This window comes from Lagopus leucura, unplaced genomic scaffold, assembly GCF_019238085.1.
Source record: "Lagopus leucura isolate 7727_CA_CO unplaced genomic scaffold, USGS_WTPT01 Super-Scaffold_100009, whole genome shotgun sequence".
Classification (NCBI taxonomy): domain Eukaryota; kingdom Metazoa; phylum Chordata; class Aves; order Galliformes; family Phasianidae; genus Lagopus; species Lagopus leucura.
This window is the reverse complement of record NW_024962266.1, coordinates 22,855,049-22,873,076: the sequence shown is the minus strand read 5'-3', so window position 1 is coordinate 22,873,076 and position 18,028 is coordinate 22,855,049. Positions and strand designations below refer to the sequence as shown.

The 18,028-nt window shown below is 42.2% G+C and overlaps 1 protein-coding gene across 5 annotated transcripts in view; it reads right to left on the bottom strand.

Moving 5' to 3' along the window:
- The window catches only part of ELAVL4 (ELAV like RNA binding protein 4), a 73,678-nt gene that overhangs the window by 3,863 nt on the left and 51,787 nt on the right, over window positions 1–18,028 (bottom strand). For 4 of the 5 annotated variants that reach the window (XM_042873997.1, XM_042873995.1, XM_042873998.1 and 1 more), the window contains exons 3-6: window positions 15,029–15,132; window positions 5,735–5,888; window positions 5,117–5,342; window positions 3,771–3,809 (exon numbers count right to left, since the gene is read on the bottom strand). In XM_042873997.1, the coding sequence (XP_042729931.1) occupies window positions 3,771–3,809; window positions 5,117–5,342; window positions 5,735–5,888; window positions 15,029–15,132 (523 nt within the window). The remainder of the gene's footprint in view (window positions 1–3,770; window positions 3,810–5,116; window positions 5,343–5,734; window positions 5,889–15,028; window positions 15,133–18,028) is intronic. The other variant, XM_042873999.1, reaches the window with a different exon arrangement.

Here is an 18,028-nt window from a genome sequence, read left to right as displayed (position 1 = left end):
CAAAGTTTAAATGAAGGAGTAACAGGAAATACCATTGTTAGGATTCACCTGTACCAGTAACCTCTTTTGGCTGAACGTACCATCAGAGAGCTCTGGAAGTGGTAGATTTTAGTTCTCCCCTCACAGCCCTTATCTGACAAACTAGGAAAAAAAATCCAGTTTAAAGAGTCCTAAAGCCAGTCAGCCAAATATACAAAGATTTACACAGCAATCACAAAGTAGAAAAGTCCATCAATGTAATCATGGGCTATATGTCACTAATACCTTCATACTGTGAGATTCCATGTCCATAGCAGGATCTAAGGCTCTTCAGATAGTCAATGTAGAGAGAGACAAGCTCCTGGAAACGTAACACAGAACTCTAAGCCCCCTGCACTGCCTTTTACCCCTTTTTTAGGGACCTGTTGCACTTATCTGAACATGTGAACTAGAAAGCTGAAGCCAGGTGATGTGTTCATGGACAAAGAACTGACACAGATAAGCACAGGCTGGGCAGGACCTATGGAGGACATCTGAACAGCCTTCTGCTTGAAGCCAGACTAAATGGAGTGAGACTGGGCCTCACCCACAAAAGGTTTTGAAATCTTCAAGGGTGGGAACTTCACTTGCAAAGCCTCTGCTCTGGGTTCGACCATCCTCACTGTTCACAATTCTTCCCATACATCCAGTTGAATTTCCCCTGCTGCAGCCTGTTTCTGTTAACTCTCGCCCTTCTGCAACTGACCTCCAATAGCTTGGTTTCATCTTCTTTTTAATGCCCTTACAGGTATCTGAAGACAGCAGTCAGAGGCTGAATTCCGCATTTGCCTTTCCTGAATTTCCCCAGGTTCCTCCAGCTCAGCAAGGTCACCCCAAAAGCAGCCACAGCCAACAGCACAAGGACTGCCCCCACTCCTGCACCACACCAGTGCTGCCCATACAGGGAGGTGTGCTGCAGCCTGTGACTCAGGTTATTAATGAGGATGTTAAGCAGCATCAGCCTTCAGGATCAACATAATTTTCCTTTCATGAGTTTGAAAAACAGACATGATTTCTGAAGCTACACTTTGGGATGCTTTAAAATAACTGCACAGAGAAAAAGTCTTAATAAAAACCCGGTTTCACACCAATTCAATGATGAGTTTTAATACCTGAACAACAATTATTCCTCAGGAATTTAAGTGAGGACTGAGGGAGTGGAGGGGGGGCACTCGCAGCATCACTAAGATGCTCGCGTTCATGCTCCAAGACTTCTTTTATAATTCCAATGTTTCCACACCCATTTTGCTATCCACACATTACGCAGCGCACACTTCATAATCATAAAAGAAACTGCATACTTGATGGCTGCTTCTTTTGACTCCTGATGGCACTTTATACATATATTTGAGGAGAGTAGATGCTTGGAATATCCATTTGGAGCTGAAGAACATCACTGGGGTATTGCTACGCTATAAATGAGCAGTTTGCAAGAGCTCACAGCCTTGGATCCTCAGACATACACAGACATTTGTAAAAACAGCTTATTAAGAATAAATGACAGTCTTCCTACTGAACTTCATTTTTGCAAGTGAACATCCTTTAGTTTCTCTCCCACATACCGGATCTAGCAACAATATCGCAACGGTTCGTTCAGCACAGCTCTGCTACCTTCCTTCTAAAGCTCCGGAAATGGAGATGGCAGGACAAAGCCAGTTTAAATGATCTTTTTACCACCTGACATGGTGGAACTTACAGAGAGCAGCAAGGACAAGAGCTTGTACAAGCCAACAGCTTCACATTCCTTTAAAGTCAGGAAGATGGAACTAAAAGCCTGTTGCTGTTAAGTGCCAACTGTGCTAGTAACATATGTAAGCCAGGAAAACAGTTGACTGTTTTCTGCTATGTTTAAATTTAACATGAAGACAGCACTAATATGTACACAATCCTGTCCGTGACATTACTGTACAGTGCACAGAGCCATGCCTATCATGTTCTTCCATAAAATTATGCATTAGGAAGTTCTGCATGGATACAAAGGGGTAAGGTTTCACACAGTTTACTGAAGAGCAGTTTTTCCCCTTGAAACATTTAGGCACTACACAGCTTTCTATCAGCAGGCCATGAGCACAGGAGCTAACATGACTCCAAGAAAACATCCATGAAACCAGTACAAGTTTACTGACACAAATACAACATTACCTACTGCTGGGAGCAGAGCTGAGTTACACACAACCTGAAGACAGTGTCAATAAAAACCTATGATCCACCCCAGCATCTCATCTGCTGCCTGTATACAGGACGCAGGAGAACAAACTGAGTCCCCGAAGCCAGGAACACTACATAGTTCAGAATCAGTTCCAGAAGTCAATGCAGTATTTTCCTAGTGACCCTACACCTATAATTACAGAGTTTGCTAGTAAAATTTTTCAAGATCTGAAGGGAGGAAAAAAGCTACTTCAAAATGCCTGAAGAACAACTAGTTAAAACAAACAAGCCGTTGCTATTTCAAGTTTATGCAGATGTATCACAAACAAGCAGGGAACTCATTTTTGTTCTCTCTGAAGGTAATATGAAATCAGAACTGTGAAGTCTTGCTAGTCAGAACCAAGCACTGCAACTCTGGAGGAGAAAAAACCCAAAGAAAACTCCCTGAATACCACCATCTTCTAAGAGTTATTCACATCTGATAGATGTTCGAGGCTCTGAGTTCTGCAGTTTCCAGCAAGAGACAAAAGAGGGAAGAACTCAGCAGAAGCAGAGCATGATAGGCTGGTGCCTAGTTCTGAGACCACCACCACCAAGATCAGTCATGAAAACAGTGCACTGATGAACACAAGGAGCATGCAGGGAAAGCACGCAGCCTGTTTTGAGCACTGCTTCACTTCCATAAAGTGGTCTTGCAGTCTCTGTACAGCAGCTACTGTGGCAGCAGTTAGAAGTATGCTGCTGTCCTCTGCTAGCTACAGATATACTTACCATGCCATTCAGTGTGAGCTTTTTAAAAAATACCAAGCCATTTTCACGTGTCATGAGCAGAGCACTTCAGAAGATTAAGCAGTATTTTCTCATCTTAACTGTGGGAATAGCTGGATGTCTTACATCAGGAGTAAGACTACACCTTTATTTTGCTGTAAAGTTCGCTTGAACTGATGTGTACCATTAGGAGAAACACTGACAACGTCAACTCATTTCAGCTATCAGACATTAAACACACTGATGAAACAGCGTAAGTGACATCAGCTGGACTTTCACGCACAAGAGCACATACAAACAAACACCGCTACGTGAAACAAAAAATAAATCAGGCATCACTAAAATTTCAAAGTATAAAACCTGTAACAAAAGAAACGTAGGGCAGATTAAGGTGCACGCAGCTACAGCCTGAAGTCAAACTTGGGAAGCCTGATGTAGGACAATGAAGGTCTTAACTGAGATTTGGACAGTAGTAGTCGAATTCCATTTTCAGCTGTTACATTCCACACAATCAAATAAGAGATTATTTAGGAACTCAAGTTAATAGTTCTGATTCTGAACCAAATAGACAGGATGACTTGAGTTTGAATGCTTGTAGCTGTTGCACCTCAACCATTTGAGAAGCCCGCCTGTAAATAAAAAACAGTTGAAAAACCCACAGAATTTGTGTGGCCTTGAAAAGGAACAAAACCAACTGAAGTCCAAACTTAAAAAGAATTTGACATGCTGGTGGAAGAAAAGGAATTAAAAAAAAAAGTTAGTGAATTAAAAAAAATAAATTGTAGCACCAATCTGTGCCAACACGGACATCTGGCAATCTGTGGAATTCTAATTACCTCTTTACGCCATAGGCCATATTAAGCAAATTGTCCAGCCTGAAAAGAGAAGGAGGGTCTTTGGGTTAATGTCTCACAGATGGCAAGATCGCTCAATGGAACTATTATTAATAGCATTCCATTTTCAAAGAAGAAATGTTCAACAAGTTTCCCACACATCTAAAGAGCCTAACAACTCGTGGCCTGCTTTGTTAAGTTTGAGATTGTGCTTAAGTTTCCACCACTGGATTCAAAGCAATTTTAATTCATCTACCACCTTAAAAACCTTACTTCTCCTGGTTTGATTTAGTTTTAACAAGATAGACTTTTGGTTTGTCAATTTAGACAGCATTACGAAATCTTTGCAAATATTCAACTGCTCACCTTCCAAATTAACTGGGAAAGAATGGCAGTACAAAATAAATGGAATTGAAGAAAACCTTGATTTTAGCTACTTCGACATAATCTCTCCACTAGGATACACTTAGTAGCAATCCTGCACAATACATCAGTTCAAATGACCATAAAGTTTTGCAGAACGCATACAGTCATCAGCTTTCTGAAAGCCCTTTACTGACAGAACATTAAGCTGCATTGCAAGATACACTAAATACGTGTTCGCCTTTGAATCAGTCAAATTACTTCATGATCTTCATTCATTAGCACTTAGCCAGCAAAAAACTAGAATAACTTTTTGAGTAATTTGGTAAAGCTACTCAGTTATGGAAACATTCACTTTTTTCCCAAAGAGGCTTCAATTTGAATGCTGAGTTGCCTGAAAGCTGTTACGAGAATAATGAGGACATCATGTATTGCAAACACTGGTTTATGTATCAGATGGAATACAATATACAATAAAGTATCTCCAAAGATATCTCTGGAAACACATCAAGCACTAATACAAGGTCTCTTCACAGTAAGAGCAGATATCTTAAGCTAAATTTAATGATACTGCTGCTGACTGGAACAGACTCAGCTTTTTTCCTGCTACCAATCCATTGTCATTAACATCAAAGTCTAGGCTGCATCAAAACTGTAATAATACAGCAGAAAATAAAAGCATTACCAAAAAAAATGCTAAGAACAGGGTATTCACTGCTCATTTGATTATCAGTGCAACTTTGTTCTGTCCTCCCTTTTTTCTATGAGGCTTCATGAGATCCGATAGTACAGTACTTCGGCTGTTTTAGTAAATACGACATGACTACTGCTGTCAGCAGATTTTCCTCCTCATTCTCCAGGAAAGAATATTTAATTTTACAAAGAAAATCAGGTCAGCCTACGCAACTAAAGCACATTTCTCCTGCATAGCACCTGCCCCACATCATTGTCGCTGGTAGAACTTCAGTTCTTTTCCAGGTAATTACCTGAATCTCTGAGCCTGGTGGTGAAGCGGTCCAGGGTAGCGTCTGTTGGGAGATTGATACAGCTGTGAAAGGAGTGCCTGGCTTGTTTTCTGGCTGGGGTTATTGGCAAACTTCACAGTAATTGGTTCTGTAGCACCGCTAGGCTTCTGGCCATTTAGTCCCTTTATGGCTTCTTCCGCCTCTATTCTCTTATCAAAACGGATAAATCCCACACCTCGAGAAACCCCTGGGAAGTAGAAACGTGCAAACAAATGAATATATGCAGGAACTGCCTCATCTATGTCACGATGAAACAGAACGTTCATTTTGATTTAGCACACTGCTTGCAAATTAAGGTAAGTCTTATTATAAAGAAAAATACCATTCCCCAGTTGTGTTCTTTGCAATTAGACCCTACAATATTTAATATAATCATTTCAAGACGACAACATTGTGTTTTCCAGCCCCTCTTAAAAAAAGCAACCAAGCACAACTCCAAGCAATAATAACTATAGAGTACTAGATATGTGTTTTACACAAGAAGAAAATCACATCATCTTAAACCCTACCACCAGCAAGCATTTGCAATTTTACCATCTGGAAAAACATGCACGCGTCAAGGAAACTTTTTTGTTTAACCTGTGACTTGATCAACCAGAATCCGTGAGGTGATGATGCGCCCATATTGTGAGAATAACTGCTCTAATTCTTTCTGGGTCATTGTTTTCGGAAGGCCGCTGACATACAAGTTCGCATCTCTGATTGATGCTGAACTTGGACGGGCATACGACACCTAGGGATTTAAGACAAAGAAATACCTATTAGTAAGCAGGGCTGCCCTTTGCATTTTAAAGACACAGATTTTCTTCTCCACAAGAATAAACCTTACATGGGCTGAACAGCCCTGAAGCCAAGGTGCTACCTGTCAAAAAACCAAACCAACCAAACCAGGAAAGGTTACAAGAACAAAGGCAGCTGGAGACTTCGACAACAAATGCAAGGGTTCTTTAAGCACAGGCACAAAATAGCTTTTGTTCAGAGGTAGATTAATGTGCGACCTCCCACGCGCTGCTTTGTAAATTTACCCCCATGAGTTGTGGGTGTATGGATGATGTACTGCATCCAACGTGCAATAACCTTAGAACACACAGCATCCTCAAGTTCTAGGGTGCTTTTCTTCAAGTATCTGAAGCAGATCAGGTTATTTTCAGAATGATCTTTTGTGCTCTTTGTATTCTCATCCTGAGCTGGCGAAACCTGCTCCAGATGAAGAGCAAAGTGCTGGTAAAATTCAACTAAATGAACATCTGCTCAGGGAACTACATACCGACACTCATTGTCATATCTGCAGTTTATCACAAGAAGTTCCTTGCGCTGCAAGCCCAAACCAGACCGTAAAATATTATGACCAAATAAACAAGAAAAGCAAGCTGAGGCACTGCATGTATGCCATCAAAAAATTATTAAATCAAATCCTTCAACTGCTCTTCTGCCTACAAAAAACACAAATTCAGAGCTGAAAGAAAAATCAGATCTATAAACTGTAATCAGATCTATAAATTGTAGTATGTGCATGAAAAGCCCTCTGCACTGTTATGATATACGCATTTAGCATAGCAAATTGAACAAGAACACTTCCCAGATAAGGCCTAATTGCAAGCATTCAGCACAGATCATGAAGAACTACTTTGCAGCACATCTGAAACGGAGTCAGATCTAAACCTGAATATTTTGCACTTCATCTTGATTTAAATATAAACAGATCAGTACATTCCTGCACCATGTCTTAAAATGCCTTCTCGAAGAAATGAGGGGTCCTGTCACAAATATAATGCTTTCAGTGATTGTCTTCCTCTCCTCCCCAGCCTCAGTCCCAACACAAATGATGTCAAATGGATGCCTTTATGTGTTTTTTGTGTCAAAGAGTTGTCTTTATGCGCTCCGCACCTAAAAATAGATGTTGACTCAACACAGAAAATGATGTGAATGACTAATATTTGCTTCCACTATCTTCTGCACATAATAGCAGACAAACTCAAGATCTTTCGTTTTAATATTTTTGGCAACTTCTTTATAACTCGTACATTTATACATAACCTTTTCAAACTAACATTTTGAGAGAAGGCTAAAAAGAGGAGGAAAAAAATTAGGGAAAGAGATGGAAAAAAAAGATTAAATAAAACATTTGCATCAACTGAGACAAGCTCAGGGGAAGCACACAGGCCTAACAAGCTGGGAAACACTAGACATGGTGCTTGAAATCAGCTTTGCTGCATTTAGTTTGGTGGCTTCACCCCTCAGGCAAGTACTGCTGCATGGCCATGGTGTGATCTGGCACGGACCGCAGAAGACCAGCAGGCCCAGCTCAAAGCCTCCCAGAACCGAGACCTGCTGCCAGGCACAAGGAACAGGGACCAGGGTGGGCATTCGAGTTTCAGAGCATGGCCAGATAGCAGGCTGGAGGATCAGCCCCACACCGGGTGCAGAGCATGGGGCTGAATCCATCTCCTGAGGTCAGAGAGGTGCCTGCCCACAGCCAGGCCCACACCACATGAGGCCAAGCAGAGCCTCTTTGCACCCGCAAGCACCTTACCTTAAGAGGGCACTGCCAAGGTTCACACACCTCCAGCTTAACCTGCTTCAGGAATAACAATTTAAAAAACACTTAAGAGCCTCTCCAGAGCAGGGGTAGGGACCTTTCCTATTCCTCAAAACTGAGCTCTGCAAAATTAATAAAGTTTCTAGGAAAACAGCCAGAGGTTTCCTTTGGGTTTTCTCACTCTGGCACATTCATTAACCAAACGCCACATTACAGGGAAGATGAAAAGTACTGGGATATGCAAAAACACTGCTTCCCAGAGCACGGAGTGCCTGACATTTCATATATAAGTACATACACACACCTCAATGGAGGAAAAAAAAGGCTCAGCTCTTTTCTTGTGGGCTATGCAGAAACGCAGAGCTAAGAGTCTGCATGCTCAGAAATTCATCTTCTCTCCGTACATGTAAGATGCATCATCACTCAGGTCTAATTCTTATTTCCTCCTGCAATCAAACACTCAGGTTGCAAGGGAGCTTGGGCCAAAGAAAGAAGCTGCCAAAAGCAACTCAGCTCTCTTCAATATCAAGGAGAAAAGGTTGCAAGCTGAATGGACATGAGGCAGTAGTGTCAATTATTTATCTCCTTTTGAATCTTTTTCATCTTCCCTCTGAGGTCAGCCAATGACAAATCGATTGGTTACACCACACCATCCTGCTTTCAAGCTATTATTCAGTTAGTGCTGAGGACTGGATGTCTTCCCATTTATTAACTACCTAAGGAAGAAAACATCCATCCCAACCCTCCCTCCATCTGACCAAAAGCAACATATACTAAGCAAGTTAAAATGGGTGCTGAAATCAGCCCTCATTTTATTACTGAACTATGAAGGACTCAGGAGGAAGGCTGCATTAATTCTTTATTTTTACATCACATTGCTCAGAGCTCTGTTAATGCTCTATAATAAAACAGCTCGTTGAAAAAAAAAAAAAAGAATATGGAAATCTCAGCCACCAGAAGAAACAAGCATGAGCCAAAGTACACCAAACTGCTGCCTGAACCAGGCATTTCTCAGCACTCAAGTGCCTGTCCACATGTCCATGCATGATATTGCATTTCACTACATTGTATACAATTCTTTGCTCCTCTGCAAGGAAGATAAAATACCATCTGATTCATTTTACAGCTTACCAACCTCCAATGTTAGATTCTAAAATATACAGAGATTTCCTAGCTAGGAAAACTCTCGTCTGTGAGCATCAACTTGTAAGAGCTTCTCTCTAGGACGAGCTACCTTCAGAAGAATCTAGGCTGCACTGTTCTCTCCAAACACTACTGGGGAGATATAGGGTCCAGTGCTTCATACCTTTCACAGCAATGAACCATTCTCTTTGCTCATGAGCAAAGAAGAATCTCCAAGTCAAAGCAATTACTTTCTCTATTGATTCCGTACTATTTCCCAATGCAGAAAACTTTTTGAAAAATGTCTAACCTCCAGACTTCCCATCACGTAAATCAATGCAGTCTGGTCTTTCCGAGTCAGAGAGCCCACAAAGGCACCTAGAGGCATGAATGCATCCCATTTGTCTTCCAAGGCATGGCTCCGGATATTATCAGCCACCATTTCAAGAATGAAGCTCCTGACCGTTTCACTGCTGTTTCTCTTCAAAGACTCCTTCAGCTCAAATGCTAATCCTGAACTTGTCAAAGTTTTCATGAAACGAACCAGAGCGACCTTCCTGGCTGCTGCCCGCTCCAGAGAGGACATCACTGCTAAGTGACACCCTGGGCAGCCTTCAAGAAGCCCTGTGTAACATCTTCAGAAGTACTGAGCTTTGCTGTGACCTCAAAAACATTTCTGAAAGGCTTTGTTTTGCCTGCATGATAAGCTCTCAGATGTAGGATCTTTGTGATTTTGGGGTGAGTCACTTAGTTCTCATACAAGGTCCAACTACATAAAATGGGGACAAACCTGTCCTGTGCCCACCGCCTCCTATGACACTGATGCTTATTGGAAGCACTTCAGCAGAAGCACACATGGACACAAGCACAATCTCCCGTTCTGACCATGATCTACATAATGCCAGACAACTCATTACAGCCAGAAGACACTGTTTCCTCACAGCCACTCACTCATGCCTCAATCCTGTGTCAAAACTCAGTCAGAATCAACTTTATCAGAACCAACCCAAGAACTAATATCTGGAATAACTTCATGTCAGAGGCACTACTTTCTCTCCAGTTCCTAGCCCTGCACTGAGGATGGCAGTAATGGGTTTTTGGAGTGACAGTGCACTTTGCCACACAGCAATTCAATGCTGTTTTGCTTGGACTCATGATCGCTGGTAAGAAACAGTCTATCCCAACACTTCAGGGGAAGCATCCACAGATGACAACCTACAGGCACTCCGGCTGTTTCAAGAGCTGGGCTAAGAAATAATTGCTCCAGCTCTGTAGAATGAAAAGGAGCTCATTGGCAAAACTGAAGCAGTTAAGAAAGACATTTCAATTAAGAGCAGATGCACAAAACTACAGGTAAAGACTCTCTGGTGCCTGCTGAAAGCAGCAGAGCCAAATCTGAACCTTCAAATTCACCCCTGAAAGGTCCTTTGAGTCACATCATCGCTACAGGCAAAGGGATTTGTTAACCAGCATTGAAGTCCAAGCAAGAATGCAGACAGAAGCCCTTAAGGAGCAAAAACCTCAACTCCGTCACAGCTTTCCAGATCCGAAAAATCCTTCCATCCAAGGCTTCATCCAAGTGCCGCAGTTGCAGCATACACTTCTCTTACAAAGATTCTAACATGCAGAAGCTCATGATAAGCGATTACCTTAATGACCAAAGGAGGCGCAGAGCAGCCATGTCTCAAACCCACAGCTGCGCATCCCATAACCTGAGTTTCCAGAGAAGGAAGGCGTGCACCACATGCAGCAGCTCTGTGGAACAGCACATGCAGACCTTCACAACACACAGCCAGCCCCACTGTCCCCATGCTCAGCTCCTGACATCCTCACAGCCCCGCTCAGATCCACCACCAATAGCTGTTCCTTCCACAGAAGGGACCAGAGGTGGCTGATCTTTGGTTATCCTACAGTAACAGAATGGGCTGCAGCTTGGCAGACAACCATGAGAGTTGCACAGAGCCTGAATGCCGCAGAAATACCTGGCCTTTAAAGAAACACCAGAGCAACCAATAACCAAGTAGTAACACTTCATTTCCAGAAAATACAGGAGTATTTTCTCCCACAGACCTGTTTGCTGTATTTTCAACTACCACCACCCTGTCCTATCGATCAGAACAGATTAAAGTAGAAGTAAACATATGAACAACAAAAATAGTAGCAGTTCTATCCCTTGTTATTTTTTCACTGAACTGAAAGTGAGAATAACCCGAGATGCAGAAGCAGCCTCTGACCAGAGAGGAATGATGCTACTTCTTTGGTGTTAAGTCCACCAAAGCTTTGACATAGAACCAAAAGGAATTCAAGGCTCACAGAACCCAGCTCCCTTCTCCCCTCACAGAGGGTTCTTTCCACTCCAGCAGTTGGCACAGCACATTACCTGCTCCTGTGGGAGAAGAACAAAACAAATCTATTTCTCAGGCGACAGAGAAAAGGAAGAAGGGGATATAAGACCGCACTTCAGGTGGTCAGCTGCTATCTTTTTATTTCAAACCTGCTTTCAGAATTCTACTCTGCCCTTGTTCCAGCATCCCCCAACATGAACCAGGTCACCTGAATCATCAGTAAATAGCAGAACACCTCCTTCGTGTCCTTTCAGATGCTGCCTGTTTTTTTTCAGGGCAATGTAGGATTTAAGCAGCCTCTGCCCCACGTACCACACACTGTTTTCTCATATTTGATGCAACTGAATTGCAAGGCAATCTTCAACAGCAGCAGTGACCTTTCATACGTTTTTATGGATGGGCAAATTTAATTTCTAAAAATAGACTCAATTTCTGGAATATACATTTATTTCAACACATGCCGCATCTTCCCTCATTCTAGATTTTGTAGAACTATGCCAACCTTTAGCTGTAAAAATGAAGTGAAGCCCTTTTCCTCTCCCCCGACAAAATGAGGGTGCTATGAAACAGCATAAATAACACATGCCCTGCAATCAGCTGAGGAGGATCACAACCTGTATAACCTATTACCACTGAACGCGTAACACTTCCCTCAATGCTCACTTCTCCCAAACAGATTTCTGCAAATAGTCACCTCTCGACTTTGACTTGAAAGGGCATCACTGACTTAAATAAAATGCACATAAATATTTTAGCTGCTTCAGTGAAAAGGGATTATTTATTCTAACAATGAAATAACAAAATGCGTTTCATTCGGTTATTTTAGTCCACACATCTGAGAGCAGGCTGTGCTGGGCTGTTCTGCTGATCCTGCTGGAAGCCAGATCCTCCGGAGCCAGCATGGCTGCTTTGCAACGCATCAGGAGGAAGAGAGAACATTCAGCTGCCACGAGATGTTACAGAAGTGGAAAGGACAGGATCTGGGGACACATGCAGAACTGGAAGCTACTGAAAATGCTTTTTTTCTTCTCGTCAACAGGAATTAAGGCTTATGGGGTCAAAATACAAGCGCAAATGTGACCCCCTGGAGCCAGCTATCACCCAGCCCAGGCACACAGACATAGGATTGCTGAAGCAAGGAGATGGGAGGCAACAGCCAGCAGGGCCAAGGTGACCTTGGGGTGCGGAAGCGATCCGTGTCTCTAAAAGGCCTTGCACAGCTTATTTATGTGAGCTTGCTATCCAGGCAGCTCTCCGACAAAACACAGCTGAAGAAATGCTAGCGCAGGCTGCAGCTATCCAGCATCCACAGACAGGCTGAGGCCGAGGGCTCAACCCATCCAGCAGCACCGCACTGCAGAACAAAAGCTGAGCCCTGCTCACAAGAAGAACAGCATAAATTCATGCTCACTACTTTTCCCATTCAGTGTTATTTTAGTGTTTTAACTTATTTTTAGCCTACAGAGCTATATGCCACCAAGTCCCTCTCCATATATCACCTGAGAAACTTTTTTAACGCACTGGAGGTGAGCAGAACATAACAGCACTGAGCACAGCTCTGCTGCTCCAGGCAGTAGGGACACAGCTGGTGGCATGGGCACGGGGAAAACATGGCTCACTGCTCAGTTGCACCAACACAGGAAAGCCACCTTCTCCACAGCAGTGCCAGGGAGGCAGACTTCATCTAAGAAGATTTTTTTTTTTTTAAATGAGCAAAGATACAATTTAGAAATACAAAAAGCCATGGGTAAGGTGAGGCAGCCACACAATGCTACAATTAAGAACAGGGCTAGAGGCAGCTGGTTTGGTGTCCCTATGTACAAAGGTTGGCTACTTCAACAGCAGACTCCTTTGGTTTGGTTGTTGATGGTGTTAATATTTAAAAGCACATTGAAGTCTACACAGTTCCTTCCAAAACCACTGACAGAATTACACAGCTCCTGTACATGTAGGTTAGGTTGATCTCTGTTTATTAGATTTAATGGCTTTCAGGGGTCCAACAAAGTGTCACAAGCTCCAAAGAAGTCCTGCAGCTATTAATAAGCATGAAACAAGCACCAATCTCATGAACTATCAGTATTGATAAAATCTGAAGTGAATAAAAAAAGAAAGGAAAAAACATTTGGTAAGAAGTTCTGGCATGGTAGGTTTCTGCGTAGCACAAAGATTTCATTACTAAAAGATAAACCATTAAGCCTTCCCTTTTTAATTCTGCAATTTAATTAAGTGTATTCACGAGAAATGTAAAATCGTTTCAGAAGTTTTTGAGGTTATTTTTCAGCTTACGTGGTTCTGTAACTGTGGAGTTATCAAATACAACAGCTTCGCTCTGGCTCACAAAAGAAACATACAACACAAAATCAGTACTTAAGAAATGCAGCAGCTTTGATAAGCTGAATAGTGTTCAAAATATAGATTAGTTTTTAAAGATCTAAATCAAGTGTGGCATCAAAGCTGCACTAAGTTTTTAATGAAGTATTTAATACACAGTAACCGTTCTCCAAATATTTTACTTTTCCTGACAATGTAAAAGTAATCTGGAGAGCAACTCACTGCTCAGCTTTTAACTGTAAGCAGAAGAAAGTGCTGAGTCCAAGTGCACGTTTCCACCTGCAGTGGTAGATAAGACTGGAGATTCTGCTGCTCTGCCATATATTTTCCTGTAAGTTTTTCTCTCAATTTAACTTTTCAAAATCAGGTGGAAAGCACTCAGATATACAGCCTGCATCCATATCTTTGGGATGGACCTGTCTGGTCTAAGGAAGGTCTGGAAGGAGTAAGGCCCATGCAATTGCTATGCTTAAAGCCCTCAGAACCTCCGCTCCTGAGCAGCCAGAGCAGGGAAAGCTTGCTAAAAAAAATGATCCTCAGTGGTGCTAAGGAACTAAAAAAAAACAAACAAACTTTTGCTTTAAACAACAACACTACCTAAACCTCAACCATTGGAGAGAAAAAGGAGTACTGACCATACGCTACTTTCTCTAAGATAAACTGGTTCATGCTCCATGGATGCTTTCAAAACAAAATTATTCTATTTTTATATTCTAAAATATTTTTAGCTTTAAGCACAATCGAAGCAAAGAATGTTAAGAAACACATCTAAATTCAGCATTCTCAAATAATCTACTTCAGTTTGAATCACATTTGCTGCTTTGTCCCCTTCAGATTTTTATTCATATGTCCTAAGCTGCACTATTTATCAGATCTCGGGATGGAGAAATCTTCTGTAAGCCTTTCTGAAACAGCTTCATCAGCCAGGCAGCAAACAACGCGACTGTAGAAATTTGCTTTTCTTGTGAGACCACTAAAAGAGGTCATTGAATAACTAATGGTCTATTACAACAGTGAAATGAGAGACTTCAGTGGGATCTCTAATCCCTCCAGCTTTTAAAAGAGTAAATCAGACTAAGGATGGGGAAACGGAGATTTTTTTTGAGAATGAAATATCCTAACTTGAGAGATGTACCTTCAATACCTGCTAATGACACAAGTGTCACTGAAGACTAATTCCACGTGAAGGTGCTTCCCATAAAGACAAAGGAAAGCGTGCGAGTTAATTACAAATACGCGGTCCTGTATTTTACATCTGTTTATGGTAACAGCATCACTGCGGCTGTTCTCTTCTACATTTAGATCTCACTGCAACATTTTAAGGGAGAGGGAGTAACAGAAGGCTCCTTAACAATAGCTGCAATTTTAGAGAAGAGATTTCATCTCCTGCACATCTTTCCCCTGTTCCAAGAAGGAGCTTGTTAGCTGAGTGCCCCTCGCAATGACAGATTAAAGTAGTGGCGAAATTGCCAGAAACTGTTTCAACTACTTTATCTTCTTCCTGAATTGAACAAAAGGCTTTTTGTATTGTCTTACCTTTATGGTTTTGGTCTGGAGTCTGAGTCCATTTAAAGTATTAATGGCTTTCTCTGCATCCTTTGGATCAATGTAGTTAACAAATCCATATCCTAAACTCTGCCCTGTTGAAACAAAAAAAACAAGGAAAAAAGGATTCAGTGTGGTTTTTTTTTTTTTTGGAAGCACACAGCTTTCAATATCACGACCAACATTTACTTTCACTGTTCCTTTCACCACTGCTATTCCCTATGGTCTGTGTGCCATTCTTCACTACTTTGTTACCATCCAAATTTTTTTTTTTTTAATCAGTTTCTGCTGTTGAAGCTCTCGCTCTGAAGATCCTACTTGCAAAACAGAAGGAAGCAAGTCCCACCTTCTCCAAGAGGTCACTGTAAAGGTACAAGGCTTGACATCAGCAAAATTACATAAGAGTTCCCATTAAACCTAATTGGTTGACTTGCCAGAACAATAAGGAGGCCACCACTTCAAAATTATAAACACACAAATGCTACAATTTATAAACAAATCTGTAGGTGTTTGGAAATGCAAAAATTAGGAAACAATGTCTTCAGATCAACCTTTAGGCAGCTGACTGGGAAGCAGACAGCCACCTTTACATCTCATTTCATTGCTCAGCGAGCAGCCAGGAAATGGGAGGAGAAAGGACAGCTCTCGGATAGAAGATTGCATTAAAGCTTCCCTCAGTGCATATAAGACGACAGCAAAAGCAAAACAGTACAACTGCTGCTGTGCATGGGATGGCAGGAGCCCGTTTCAGCAGCCAAAATCATTCCAACAGCTTCTGTTTTTGCTGTCTGACTAGCCAAACCTTGCTTGTGTTTGCAGCAGGAAGAGGAAATCCAGTTAGGAACTCCAGCACCAGCGATGCAGGGCCAGCAGCACTGTGAGAACCTCATTCACACAGTACAGGAACAGAGCAGTGCGTCCACAGGGGGCCATGGAAGCCCTACCAAAGACACCTCTTCCCAGTTCCAAGTATCACATTGCAGCATCGATCTGAGTGCAGTACAAGAGCACAGCTTCCCCCTCCTTCCTCTCACACCTCCTCCTGAAGTTATTTTGCACATTTAGAAAACGCAGTAATTGCTATGTGTTTTTCCTTAAGGCACACGAACTTAAGACCCCACTGGCACAGATAAGCTCACCGCAAAAGCCACGTGAACCCAAGCAGGAAGCAGCGCCTCCTGCACCTTGGCCACATTGCTGCCCATGTCAGCAAAGCCAGCAAAAAAGGGGAGTGTGAACACCCCCTAAAGGGGACAGCAGTGCCCTTGGACTCGGCTTGACAGAAGGTTTCCAAACAGCACAGCAACAAATGCAGCTCCCTCTCACTGGAAGAAAGCAGCGGCTGAGAAAGCAGCCGCACACGGAGCGCCCTTGATGTACCCTGCAGGCACGGACTCTGCCTCCTCGGCACAAGGCTTTGTTTCTTTGTCTCCTGGACTACAAAAAAAGCATCTGTGTTTTTCTCAGACACCACCAAAAATACAGTGCTTCGCTGTACCACAAATAGGGAGTGCTTCTGTCTTACAAAATCTGATCAAAGCACTAAGAGCTGCTAACCACGCTATGGAATACCTAAAAATCCATGGAAACTGCAGCTTGTTCCTAAAGTGCCCACATGCAGGCGTATGGGTAAGAAATAGCTGTTTTAAACTACAATATATTCAGGGAGCAATTTCATCCAATCAATTTAACTTCAGACAAAAGTCTAAAAACATACCCAGTCCTCTTGGAGAACTGAATTAATCCCAGCAAAAAAATATATTCTTACCTGATTTACATAGCATTAACCAAGAATGAACTGAAGGCTGCCTGAGCAGAAGCTCCTCCTGCTATGCCTTCCTCCTACTGCCTGCCCAAGATGCTCCATACAGCCCTATCCCCTGTGCATCTGAATGTGCCTTAATGCATTTTGTTTGATACACTCCTAGGGAGAAGGGAGCCCTTCGCTAGGAAGCTACCCTTGTTTTGATAGAAGATAAAAGGGATCAGGGCCTGGGTACCCCAAGTCCATCTGCCTGCTCTTCCATCTCTCACGTACTGATCCTCAGACACATGCAGCTAACACAAGGCTGGACAAGCCTTTAATCTTTACACTTCTGAACATCATAGAATGTGTAACTACTGACAGTTGGAAGTTAGTTATCCATAAGCTATCTATTATGACTTTGTGTTAAGTACCCGTATTAAGTATCCTAACTGCTTTAATGGCTGTTCTAAATAAGTTAGGATGTGCCTATCCAGCACTCTGAACACCGAGTTCCTTGTAATTAAAGAAAACCCAAAACTTCAGATAAAAAGCCCAAACCTCACACCCTTCACAGTCTGAATCTCAGCACCGTTGCTTCAATTAGCAAATCCCCACTGCTGCATGAGGCCATATGCTTCACTTTGCACCAGTGAAGCTGAAGGGAAAAATCTTTCCATTAAGACCATACCTCTTCAGAAAGATCTTTTGCTTGGACTACTTTGTGCTTTCAGGTATTCTGTATACAGCACATCTCTCCTGAATGCCACTGCTTAATGAAGGCAGACACACCTCTCTCAGAAAGCAAGAAATTGGAAAGAAAATAAACCCAGAACCAAAATCATTTTGTGCAGAGCTTTACGACTGCTGGCAGACATCATAAAGTTTTACTGTGCTAAACATTTACAGCTAAGAAGCAACAAAGAAAGATATACCCAGCTAAAAATATTATTTTCAAATTACTCTCAGGAGCAACACACCTTATGTCAGACAAAATAGATTCCAAAAATGAATAACTAAAAATTGTTACTGGAAAAGAAAGGATTTTATTTCTTCTCCATATTCTGGAATATGGAAGTAAGAACTTAGGCTTTTATCCATCTCCATCACATATTCCTATTGTACATACTCTAAAAGGGCAACATTTCTTAGGACGCAATCTGGCACCACAAGGCAAGCAGCTGGACCTCTCAGTGGGATGCCACACAGACACTGAAGTTCATTCCCATGCTACACTTCCCAGGAAC